The sequence below is a fragment of the Buteo buteo genome, chromosome 9, assembly GCF_964188355.1.
Source record: "Buteo buteo chromosome 9, bButBut1.hap1.1, whole genome shotgun sequence".
Classification (NCBI taxonomy): domain Eukaryota; kingdom Metazoa; phylum Chordata; class Aves; order Accipitriformes; family Accipitridae; genus Buteo; species Buteo buteo.
The window spans coordinates 37,925,724-37,939,511 of record NC_134179.1 but is presented as its reverse complement, the minus strand read 5'-3'; the positions used below and the strand labels follow the sequence as shown (position 1 = coordinate 37,939,511).

Below are 13,788 nucleotides of genomic sequence, written 5' to 3'. Positions count from 1 at the left end.
AAACCACCACTGTATTGTAATGGTACTGGGATTGCTATAGTCAAAAGCTCAAAGCTGTTCAACCTCAGCACACAAAGATCAGTGAGAGTATCTGCGTGCTGGACTCTTCAGCGGGCTCTGTGAACACCAAGAGCTCTCAGAGCAGATCAGCATTTTCCCAAAAGGCAGCAGAAAATTTAAAAAATTTGGTATTTTGCTGTCTGACGATACTAACAATCCAGCAAGTAAAAAGTGCTGTGTTAGATACTCTAGCACTATCATCATGCCCATCTCCCGTGTTGCACTGGGAAATTCTGCCTTCCACCAAGCAGGTTTGCAATACAATCCCATTTTGCCTGTCCTCCTGGGTCTCAAGTACCATCAGCACTCCCCGCTTCTACATTCCACCGGTGAAGAGACAAAGCAGTGCTGTTCCCTGCAGCTGTGTCTCTGTCCCTTCGCCTGTCCTTGGACTTGCTGACACTGTGCAAAACTGGAATGCAGCTCAGTCCACCCACAGTGAGCCTGCAGGACAGAGAAAGTTATGAACACAAACCAAGGCAAAGCAAGAGACAGCCATCTCTGGCACTGCTGGTACCCACGGAGGTAATCTGGTCTGAGACTAGAACTCAGCTGGCCTACGAGATCATGCAATCTTTTTATACCGTGGGTTTGACTAAGTAAGAAGTCAAAGGTATTTTGTTTTGCTTACAAGCTTTATTTTTAAGTACATTCAATATCGTAAGACACTTGGACACCGTGATGTTACTAGAGAACACTCAGCATTGTACTGATTGAGCACTCTGCAGTCTTGAATGCAATCATCCACAGCTGACACTCTACCAGGGTACTCCTATTAACCTCATTTCACCAACAGCGAACTGAGGTACAAAGATGCAGAACAAGAGCAACAAAGGTACTTGAGTGAAACTGTACTGAGCTTCTTCATGCGTAGCTAGGGAATGCAGAAGGCTAAGTTACCACCATACATGCTGTGCATCTGAAAATGGGGAGCAAGACATACCCAAGCAGCTGAGCTGCTAAGCTAGTTACTATGGGTGTGGTGGAAAGACGGGGATTTATTGACCACTACTTTCCCCTCTGCACTCGAGTGGGTATGTTGTCTCTGGGTACCAGGGATTTTCTTTTTTGTTGATGTTGTTGCTAAAAACGGACAAGAGAAGATACGGTGATGGAATAACATAAAAAGACTTTTCTGATGAAAACCTGTGTAATCACGCTCTGTATTTCAACACCTGAATAAGGCCTAATTCCCACTTCAGCTGACTCTGTTTTTTTGTGGATTTGGCTGCAAGGGTCTTGCCCCAAATTGCACAAATCATCAGCAATGAAAGAAGCATCTCAAACCCAGGTGTTCCAAGTGTTAGATTTGTGTCCTCGCCATCAAGACGTTCCTCCTCCATCTGCTTGGACTGAGTCACGTGTATTTAAAACAGGCTTTCTAAATAATCTCACACTCGCACGTCCCGATTTAGACCTGAAGTCTTGCTTGTAGTTTTTGTATACCAAGAACAAACTGTGCCACCTGGCCATCCTAATGAAGGGAGAATTTGTCTATGAAATGTAAGACAGCACAGAAGGGGGCAGGGCAGAACCTTAGAAGAAAAGAACATGAAATTCAAATCAGGCTGAAGGAGGGAAAAATTTCCAACAGAGAAATTAACAAGTTTGCTTGAGGTAACAGGGAGATATGGCAAACCAGCTCTTCAAGGACTGAGATAATTTCAATTTCCTTCACTTAAAATTCCAGCCTACAGCCTCTGATGAACTTCTTGTCAACATAGCATGGGCTTCTTGACAGTGCTGCTCTTATTTAGGTTTGTCTCCTCCTCCTGGCTCATATAAAGTCCAAAGTAATTTTATTCATCTGTTCAGGACAGGATTCAAAGCTCTGACATTATTGTTATTCTTTATCTTCTTTCAGTCCAGATAGGTATACATTTCCTATTTTCTCTCAGAAACAAAGCTGAAGATCTGCTTCATTCGTTGCCTTTCAGGGAAAGAATCAAAATTGTCTCATCACTAAGGTTATATGGGAAAAGTCACACAAGAGCATGCAAGTAACTGGATCCAACCTCTATGAAACAATCCAGAGGAGTTACTACTGCATGTGAAGGTCTCCAGATTGCACCCATGTTAAATTGCTATTTGCCATGGCAATTAACATGCAGTAACATCTCAGAATTAGTAACAGATGTTTAAACTTTTGGAGATTAGCAGGTAGGCTAACAAAGAAACTATGCTCCCTGCATCAAAATTTTACCATATATCACCTAACATCTGAGGCCAAGACCTTAAAACCTTCATTTGAAAAAGGCTGTGCTCTGTGAAAAGGCATATATGTAGGAGTGATTTGCAGTATCTTGTCATTTCACTGCCTCTGAACTGTACAAGGTACATTCTTAGTCCCATGAAAATCACCTTGTCTGGAAATCATAGTTGGAAAGGTGTGCTCAACTAACAAGATAAGTATTACACTATTATTATGTTGTGCATTTCTAACGCACACAATACAGTGAGACTCCAAAATAGCAATCCTAGTACCTTTATCATATATTAACACGCTTCCCATAATATTCTTGCTCACTCAACCTGCCTTTTCAGTTACTTCAATTACAAAAATATCCCTTTGAAACACTGTCCTACAAGGCAAGGACTGATACATCTTTCATGATATTAAAAAGATCCAGATACAAAAGATGTCATTTCATTTCCATAATTTAAGAGAGTATGAAAGCAAACCAGAAGCAACACTGAGACAACTGCTTGCTGAATGACTGACCTATGGCAAGAGGACCTGGGATCTTCCCAGCTTCAGGCAGTGGAAGTACCTCCTGTTTCAGAAAGGCCACCCTCAGTGAACTGAAAATCCACAGAATTCATTCTGAAAAGGTTCCACTACCAAAAGTCATTTCTCTGTTTAGCCTCCTCTCTGCATAAGGGGTTTACAAATAGTAAAATTTAGAGAAAGCACCTTCATTTACTGATGAGCTGCTGAAATGATGCAGTGTTAAGAGGTGCCATTATTTGGTGTTTTTTCCTTGAACCTCATCTCTGAGTTTATCCAGTTTACTATTCAAAGTAGTCAACCTTATTTGTTGCTGAAGATGAAAACACTTTGAAAATGCAGTGACAGAAATTAAAAAAGGCAAATATTTGCTACGCTATTCTGTAACAAAAAACTTTAAAATGTATAGTTTGGGGAGTTACAGGTTATCTGTGGTTGATAATTTTCAGAAAAGTTCAACTCAACAGGAACCATCTGTTTTTAACTGTTCGAGAACTTGATGTGGATACTGAGAAAACAATTGGATAATATCTCTTTCTACTTCTGTTGGTAGACCTGAATGTCAAAGACAATCATTTCAGACACTGCATTTTGCGCTCTTTGGTATGAACGCTTCTTGTTATTTTGACACAGATAATGGTTAAGTTTGTATTTCCTCAAAGGAACCACAGTAACCGTAGTAAAACCATTCAGGAGACATCTAGAAATGTTAGGCCATCCTCCAGAAACATACCAAAAACACGTACGCAGACAGCACTGGTAGAACAGTAGTAAAGTCTGTTGATGGAAATTTTCCAGGCATTAAATTCCATATCTAACTTTAATTTGTAGACCAATTAATGCAATTCCTAGCAGGAACATGATCACAAATAGGTATTACTGACTATGTGCAAGAGAGAAGGAAGATCATCACAATTCTGTTTTCTAGGCATCTAGATGGATGAAGGAGGGGGTTTGCACAGCACAGCCAAAGACAGCACAGAAAGCGAGGCCGTGCCCACGCTTCAAACCAGGACTGCGGTGCACAGTTGGCACCCAGAGTAACGGCAAAGAGGTCAAGGGCTGCTTCACCTCCTCGAGTGGCACACGCCAAATACCATCTCTACAGTCGACAAACTACCGAGATGAAACCTAGCTCAGATACGACTATATGCCACCACTGTGTTGAGGCGCATCATGGAAGGTATCTTTCAATGCTAATTATGCCAAATTTTTCTTCCTTTCCGGAAGAGTGCAGGAGAGAAAGTGTACCTAAATGTTGGTATTTAGCCTCCTCTCCCCTATTCTACCAGACTCCTAAAGATGCCACATTTAACCTTATTATACGCTTACTTCTGAAGCAAATAATTTTTTATTTAACTGGTGTAAAGTAGACGGACTTCTTAGCAAAGAATACCTTGGTAAAGAAATTGTCTTAAACTATAACCGGGTACTATCACATAAATATTAATGAAAATGTTAAAACACCATAATCTATTTCTTCTCCAAAGTGTGTCTCACTAGATTCATACTAGCTATGGTTAAAACACCATAATCTGTTTCTTCTCCAAAGTGTGTCTCACTAGATTCATACTAGCTATGGTTAAAACACCATAATCTATTTCTTCTCCAAAGTGTGTCTCACTAGATTCATACTAGCTAGGGTGGCAGATTTCTTATCTTCATTTTCTGTAGTAACCAGAACCTCCCCCCCAAACCAGTATGTTAGCTTTACTACAAAGTAGTACTCCTCTTCCTTATTTGCTCTAAACAATTCTAACAATGATGCTTACAGAAGTACAGTAACATCAAGATCACTTGGTCATCTTTAAGAAATTTATAGAACCAGTGCATCCACAAATCTATATTCAAAATGTGCATTGCATGTTTACAGTATGTATTGCATACTTGCTCCATTTACAGTTACAGACAACAACAGCACATGCAATAAGAAACTGTTAAGCAAAAAATACCCTGGTAATCAGATGACCATGAAAATTTAAGCTTCTTCAACAATTAACACCCTTCATAACACTGCTAAAAGCATTAATGAAAATTGAAGTGTGAAAAATGTACATTCTTTATTCTGCTGTTTAGATACAGAATAAAATTTAACTTTTCAGAAAATAAAACTATAGCTACAGCTTTGAGAGCTGTCAGTTTGCTTTTGAGGATAAAGTACATGCACTTTTTCCAGTTACTTTATTGCACATAATGTACAGTCATAAATGGTGTTTTATTTACATGTGTTTTGGCAATGTCCAGGTTTGTTCTTCCCCTCAGAATACATTATTTTGCACAAACAAAACCTTAAATGTTTCACACAAACTGCTGCAATACAAGTCAAAGCATATATGTATATATGTTGTTTTGTGGTTGCTGGTTTTTTCAATTAATTCTTCTAAGAGCTTCAGACCTCAGTTAATCTTTGCCTTGGGAGTCAGATTCCTCCCAGTTAGTCTGTTGTCAAAGACGGACATCCGAACGGCTGGCACCAAGAAATTAGCACTGCAACCTGCTGTGCCTAACACCCACCTCCTGTGCAGAACCATACCACCTGCAATTAGTGCGCAGGCACATAGAAGGAAGAGCACTGTACTTTCGTTAACCAGTTTGATTCAACATTGATTACCATGTGTTAATGTTATGGTTCATGTGTTATTTGGACAGTATTCCATTAATAGTGTTTTAGAAAAATATATCAAATATATTAAAAACAAAACAGAAATTCCAATAACAACTACATGCTTTCAGCCCTAGGAATGTGTTACTCAGATTCCATTCTGTACAATGTGCTATTTATAATGAATGCTATTTTTACCCAGACACAAAGAATTAAGTTTCGTATACTCATGCTTTCCCCAAGTTAAAGTAACTGCTTCATGGATGGCAACACACTTCAACGTTTCCCTGCATTTTCAGGGCAGAGAAATTTTTAGTGGACCCCCTCACAGAGTACAATCTGGGAATAAACCATTTGCTACATGCAGATTTTTGACATACTTTTTAATATGTTCAAATAAAGTATCATCAGTATACAGTGAACATATGTTCATTAAAAACACTTGAAAGATGTCCTTGAAGACTCTTTATGAATATATTCTGGATTGGTAACACCAAATAAAAAATACTCTCTGTGAAACCAAATTTGTTGTACTTTGGTACAACAGTTCACTTTTAAGAAGTGAATAGCATTGCTCAGATTTTACTTTGAAAGGCCCTATGATGTTTTACTTTATATTCTGACCTACTAAAAAAAACCAAAACCGATTTATCCTAAGATAAATCCCACTTTATTGGATGGAACAGCAACTGTCTAATTGACTTGAATGTATGATCTTTCAAATGTTAGGACAATTTAACCCCAGAATAATAATAAAGAAAAAGAACAACCTAGCTTCAGTGATGTAGTAATATTGAAGTCATCCTCTAAAAATAGCTTGCTTCTTTCCGATAGGCAGGTGGAGTAAAAAATAGTTAAATTTTCAGGCAGGCACTTAGGTAAAATGAGAAATGCATTTGGTGGACAACAATAATTAGTATAAAATTTTAAGAGTTTTCCTCTTTTTTTGCGGTTCTTCAACTTTAATGTAGTTCAAAACTTACAGCAACTTTCACTACTGCATATAATGAAGAATGAGATGAAAATGCACTGTGGACAAAGTATGACAGTAGTTCATATCTAATAAAAATACAAAATAATGTTACAGAAAAGCAGTAGTTCTGGGAATAGAAGTATTCTTCAATATAAAATACTCATCTTTTAGTATCTGAATAGTTTCACCTAAACCGGAGAGAGTACTTCACCAAGTTTAAATGTGTGCCTCTTATAAAATTCTTTAGGAATATACATTATTGGCTCTGAAATGACACTTGTGCCATTATCCAAAGGTCCTGATGTTATCTGTTGTAAATACCTGATTTTTTTATCATCTGCCTGTGGCTGACTTTTAGGATAGCAACATATTCATGATCTGTTAAATTAAAAATTATTTCTGTACAAGCAAAACTATTCTAAATGCATTGATATTTCAGCTGTACCTATACATTTTTGTAAAACAAAGAACTACATGCCATTAGAAAACTAACAAACATCTTCATCAGAGCTCGACTATTTTTCTACATAAAATAAAGATGCATTGTATTTTAATTACTACCAATACTGTGAGAACTTTTAAGTTTTATATCGCATGGATTTCAAGATATGTAGTTTGAAACATAATAAATTAAAGGAAGCATTTGAACAAAGACTCCTCATCTGAATTTTTACTATCTACAGGAAAAAACTGGGCTTTCACAAAAACTGTCGATATCTGAAGAGTTTATCAACATCAAGGATCTCCCTCGACATTAGACATAATTACTGTCCACTTAAGATTACTAATCTAGGAGGATGACCCGGGATATGTAAAGGAGCCTCAGACAGCAGAAGCCTTAAGGAAGAGAAATGTTTCTGTAAAAATATTTGCATAGATGTACATTCAAAACAGCATTTTCACCATTTCAATTCCCTGTGTTCATGTTGCTACAGTCATCCACAGGGACAAAGATCACATAAAGGCAGCCCTGGAATTTGAAACGGCTGTTGCTCGGTAATTTAGTGAAAAGTGTATTTTTGTACTTTCTGCAGTCATTAGGAGAAGATCCAGTTTGACCTTTGGCTTACAGAAATTGTACTCCCCTGAGCTAGGCAACACTGATAGACTATGCAGAAGTACAAAAAAAAAAAAGTTCCTTAAAAATAGTGTGGCATGAAGAAAATAAGGCACTTTTGGCAAGGAAAACCCCCAGATTTTGTATTTCGATGTACGGTAATTCTATCTAGAAGTATTTTGTGCTTAGAAACGTCACGTGATGCAACAGTGAATCAGGTGCCAAAACCAACAAACCACAATTACCGTGAGATTAACTGCAACCTCTGAATGGTTCAACAAAGAATCAAACTGGTTTCTGTACACCGTCACAATTTACCAATACACTGGCATCTTTGCTCTTTTGCTGTGAGCCGACAGTAATTATTTTAGAGAAAGAAAAAGAAAGTGTGGAATTAGTAATGCAGATGCTGAAAGGCAAGTGGCAAGACTCTACAAGAAGAATGCCTCAAAAAATGCTACTTTGTTCCCATTTCTACTGGCACCTATTCCCCAAGGTAAAAGGCCAGAATGACCAAAGCCAACTTAATAGTAGTGTGCAGAATGTCAGCCGACAAACAACATAAAAACAAGTCACATTGTGTTATCTGTGGTCACGTTCTTCAGGGTTAGTCCAGTAACTCAAGACTTTACATTCTTCCGTCTTTATTTGTTTATTTTAATTAAACATGTAATGGTTAATAAACAGACATAGTCCAGAGTTAGTAGGTTGGTATTATAACATTTATTAAAATAATGCTATGGGTTAATAGAAACAGCAAAGAACCAAAGAATTAAAATGCAAGCTATGTAAAAACCCAACTAAAACCCAAATATGTCTAATGTATTCATCCAGTAGCTAACTAAAAGCCCAAGAAAGACAACACTCCCAATATAATAAAGTACTGCAAAACAATTGGCAATTTTTCAGTTATCAAAATTGTGGGTTTTGCATTTTGTATCCTTTTTTCTCAATCAGGAAAAAAATTCTTTTGAATGTTATATAACATACATATAAAACAAGATAGAAAAATACATTATAAACTTGTAACAATGGCTGTAAATACATTATCTTACATGTTTCTCATAGGCAATAGGTTGGTTATGGTACATACATAGCATGAAACTACTAAGATAATAAAGAATAGACAAATACATGTCATCTGTACGGTTACATACAAGCGACACTCCCATCTACCCACTCTAAAAAAATTACATAATACTGTCAGAAAGAAGTCTTAAAACTACTTATTTTAATAAAGAAAAAGTCATTAAAGAATGATAATACTGAGAACCAAGGCATTCAGAGATTTCAAAAGTCATGCTTTTTTTTTTTTTTTAAGTTGATCCAAAATTTTGTCAACTAAGTTTTCAGAAGTTTGTTCAGAGCAAACATTACTTTCACATGTCACACATCTATTTCATACACTTCCCCTCCCCCCCCAGTAAAAGACCTTTGATAAACATCTAAAATGTCCAGGTTTTATCATAGTTGAGATGAAACTGGATCAAATACTGGTATTGTTTTAGCAAATCTCTCTTCAAATGTTCGAGTGTCGCAAGTTTATTCAACCAACCAACCAAAATAAAATCAAAATGGCACAGCATATACTGTAAGTAAAATCAACACAACTGTATGTGTAACAGGAAGACAAAGCCGGTGGCACAATAAACAAAAAGCTAGCTGAATACGAAAGGATGAATGTCTATTGCATAGTAAATAAACTGATAATTATTTCCAGGTGAGACAAGATGTTAGATGAGGTCACCATGCAGGTGCTTAAAAATGTAAGCCCTCTTAGCTTACTATTGACCTTTCATTTGGAAGCTGTGAAGATTTGCAGGAGGAGAATAAGTTGACAAGAGGGGAATAAAGTTATCACCTGATATTTGCCAAGTTTAGTACTGAGCCCCACACAAAGTTAATACTTAATGTTTTCAGAATTAAATACTGTGCGTTCAACAGCTTCAGCTCTTACAATTGCCCAGCTATATGAATCTCGTGGAAATAAGGGTTAAAAACAAAGCATAGCTGGACTTCAAACAATTTGCTGATGTCCCCCTCCTGCTTATCTTATCTTATGAAAGCCAACGGGCAGGTGTAACAATAGTTAAAGAAGAGCTGAAAATAAATAACTTGCATGCTGTTTGCCACTGCAGGAGCTGCTTGCGAAAACCGGGGACATGCTCAGAGACTATAACTGAAAACTAGCTAAGCACTTCCCATTTCATTATCCACAAAACATCAGTTTTCTGGGTGATGCTGAAGCCTACTATATTTGATGTATATTTATTCCAACCAAAATCAAGAAATCTCCTCTCCATCCCTGAACAAAAATTACATACTTCCAGCTCTACAACATTTGTCAGTTGACAGTCTCATTTAGTAGCAGGAGACAGTCTGTATCACAGAACCCTTTGGTTTACATTGCACAAGTACGGCATTTGCTATGATTTAAAAAGTAGAGTGGTTGAAATAAAAATGGGCTGGTTTGACAAAAACTTAGCAAATATTTTACATAATGAGATTTTGGCAAAGTCACGTCACACTCGTATGGCAAAAATCAGGTAATTAATATGGTCAACTCATCATTTGTCTTTCCTCACAGCTTCTTTCACATACTGGGCGACTGAGTGGCATGCAGTAACTTGTCTGAGGGAGAAGCTGATTATACAAGACATTTGACTAAATGACCATGAAGAAAATAAGGCACTTCCTTTTCTTTAGACTTATTCCAATACTTAAAAAATAAAAAAGAAAGACTAAAAGGCTCTTTTGGTCTTTTGTTTCTTGACAACCACCAGAAAAAATCATTTAATGAAATAAAGGGTTTCTTTGTTCTTTTTTTCTTTTTTTATAACACTTGAAAGTATAAAATGCTACATTTCCAAAAATATATTTTTTTTTCTGCACCAGCACCCTTGTATAGTAAAAGTATCTACTTTTTTGTTCATTTTGTTTCAATGCACTACACTTTATCTACAATTTCATTACATGTATACAGCAAATAGGCAAGCATGGCTTTTACATCCTTAATGAAATTTTTTCTATACAGGGAGGTTTAAAAAAAATATTTGAACAGTTTGCCCAGTAATGTGACACATAATGCATGTACCTTGTTCTCATGTAATCTTCCAAGGAGATTAAAATATGGTTAAAATAATTTAAACTCAGATTTTGTTTTAATAGTGTTGCTGTTTTGTTCTCTGCATTAACGTAGTTCTGAAAAGTCATCGTAATCTGCATTTCATGGCACACGTTCCTTTAGAACATCCAATTTGGCAGGCAATAGAAAAAAAGGCTGCAACATCTGCCCTTTGAGGGCACCGGTAGTGACTAAACAGCGTATCAAATTTTGAATACTTTTTGGAATCCCTTCCCCAACGACATCCCTGACCAAAGGTTCATGCATGATGCATCATCACACAGTACATTCAGAGAGAGCTTTGACTTCTTTTTTTTTTCTTTTTTCTTTTTTTTTTTTTTTTTTTGAGAAGAAAAATATTCCTAGAAGTCTCTCACAGTAACTGCCTCTGTCATCGGGTAGTTAAGGGACATCTGTCTCCATCTCATGCGAGGCCTCCTTACCGTTCGCTTGGGGCGGGACACTAGAGGATGATCAGTGCGGAGGGATGAGTTGGACCTTATTGCTTTACTACTATTCAGTGCAGGTTCTAGAACCACTTTCACCCAAACAGGAGAACAACAAAAAGCGGAGTTGGAGGACAACAATTTCTTTGTCTGTTTTGTTAGATGGTAAGACGAACGGACAAGTGCCCCAGCTCGCTGCACTGAAGACAGGCAAGCAAAGGCGTTTACCAGTTAACTGATCAGCAGGCAGGCATGGTCAGGTCATCATTGGGTGAAGAGTTCAGAGGTCAGAAGGTCATAGGTTAGTTGCCGGTGGCGGCTGGGTGGTTAGAAACAAAAAAAAAAACAAAACAAAAAAAAGAAAGAAAAGATAGAGAAGAGATTAGTTCCAGCTAGTGACGGCTTAATGACAACATGAAAACTAATCACAACTAATAAAAAAAACAAGCATGTTTAATTCTGACATACTGATCGACACCATCTACAGAATGCAATAAAATCATGACAGCCCTCCATCATGATTTGGACACGTGAAGGAGAAGCCCGCTCCCACAAAACCGGTTAACAGGAGAAATAGAGATAAAATACGACTAACGACTAATGGTTAGTAGCAGTCGATGAAGGAAATTGGAAAACAAAAAACGATGAACAGTTTTGGAACTGGGTAGAAGATTTCTGGAACAACAGTCAGTGCACAGCATCAGTATCTGACTGCTATTAAGCATTAGTACCTCCCCAGGTGCAAGCATTAAAGCAACTATTAATGATGGATGTGATTATTAATAACTGGTTGTTAAAAGAATGGAGTCATCTAAGGAATTCTGGACTTAGAGAAACAATTTGGTTCAACAAACTATGGGCCAAACAAAGGGTTTTTGTTCAATAAATTTTTTATTGCCTTTCATTTATTCTATTTACAAACAACATGGAATTTCTTGGCCTCATGATACAAAGCAATACTAAACTGTAGTCTAGCAACGTAGGCATCATCGTGGGAACCAGGAAAACGCTCAGCCTGCTACTTTAGCCAGCATTTTCCTGTTCAAAATACTATTTTACACATATAGGACACTTATAAAATGCACTTGCATGTAAACACTGTAAAAGTCCTGCCATTTTAAAGTCTATACTTAAAAAGCTCTAAGTACATCAAAAAATAGAGAAAATATCTAATTGATACTAATAAGGCATTTTAAAACTACAAACAGCTCTCTTTATTCATTTTCAAAGCTAATACTCTGCAAATACAATAAAATCTGACATTTCATATACATTCCTGCTTTATATTTTTATATTTTAAAAGAAGCCACCTGTAAATACTATTTTCTTTTGCAAAAAAAAACCCAAAACAAAAAACAAACCAAAAACAAAAAAACAAAACAAAACAAAAATAAAACCCAAAACCACAAACAAATTACAGTAAAACATAAAAAAGTTCTCAAGTGGAAAGTTATCATTCCCAATGTTCTTGAGCTGTTCCTTCTTTAATCATTCTCTCACATTCTCCTTCACCAAACTTGGTCCACTTAACAGTAGTATGATTTTTTTTTTTATATTTTTTAAGACTTATTCAACAGCTTAATTATAGCTAATAAATTCTGAGGTTGATAAAGTTTTTGTACTGTTGCCATTTTGACTAAGGCAGAGGAGATGAAAGTGAGAAAGGTATTCAGTGCAAAGTCAGATTTGTGCCATTACATAAAATGAAGTCCAGTAGGTGTAATATTCACAGATAGCATTGATTTCGCAATCTTTCTTGTGGGCTGATTTACTTTCACGTAATAAAAATGGCCTATCATTTAGGATACAGTTCATAACACTACGAAAAATTACTACTGTAACGTAAATGAGACCACATACTCCCTGAATTTTTTCAGAATCATGCTAAGTGGGATTTGTTTAAATTAAAACGGCTGTTTCAAAAATAAAAAAAAATAAAAATAAATATTTTATGTGGCACAATCTCACCACTTTACAGGTATACTAGAAACAGACTCTTAAAGCATTTTGATACTGATTACAATTTTGATTAAATGGTATTAAAATTTATATATAAATTATGTGACAGTTGGTTTGGATAAAACATTCAAGAAAATTCTTAGCATTAATATTTCTTGTGGAGTTTATAATCAAAGCAAACTACCTTTTAAAAATACCAGTACACCTGTGATACATCCTCTGCCAAGTCTCTGGCCTTCTACAGTACACACAGGTTTGTCAACTGTGCAACACCATTTACAGTTTATTACAATTAAATCAGTCAGTCTCTCTGTTATATGCATCAAATTCAATTTTGTATTATTTATAAACTGGGGTTTTATTCTGAGTTAAAATGAGCTATATATTTTGCAACCCTTCACCAATTCTAAATGCTTAGTTGTAAGAGTAAAACATTTACACATTTGGGGATTCTTGCTTTAAATGCAGTGCTTATCTCTAAAAAAAACAAAACAAAAAACCACTATGCAAAGAATAAAAACCTACTTAAAAAGTGAATGCAGTAGTACTACAAAGTCATCTGAAAGTTGATTTAGAATTTAAAAATAACTTTAGACCCAATGAATGCAAATATAGACTTAGTGACATTTAACTATATAAAAAAAAGTTTCTGCATTGAAAAAAAAAGTATTTCGGTTTGCTGACATTGTTTTTCATGGCTATAGCTACAGAAGTATATTGGTGGCAGAAAAACCAAATAGGTGAATATGATAAATACTGATAGTATTTTAAGTCTACAACACAATTTTAGCACATTAAAAGAAACTGTTTTATTGCTGAACAAAGTTCTCTTCAAAACC

At 36.2% G+C, this 13,788-nt stretch overlaps 1 protein-coding gene across 6 annotated transcripts in view; it reads right to left on the bottom strand.

Moving 5' to 3' along the window:
• Window positions 1–4,581: 4,581 nt before the first annotated feature.
• Window positions 4,582–13,788, bottom strand: part of QKI (QKI, KH domain containing RNA binding) — a 168,907-nt gene continuing 159,700 nt past the window's right edge. For all 6 annotated transcript variants that reach the window (XM_075036096.1, XM_075036095.1, XM_075036097.1 and 3 more), the window contains one exon: window positions 4,582–11,309. In XM_075036096.1, coding sequence (XP_074892197.1) covers window positions 11,293–11,309 — 17 coding nt within the window. In that variant the 3' untranslated portion in view covers window positions 4,582–11,292. The remainder of the gene's footprint in view (window positions 11,310–13,788) is intronic.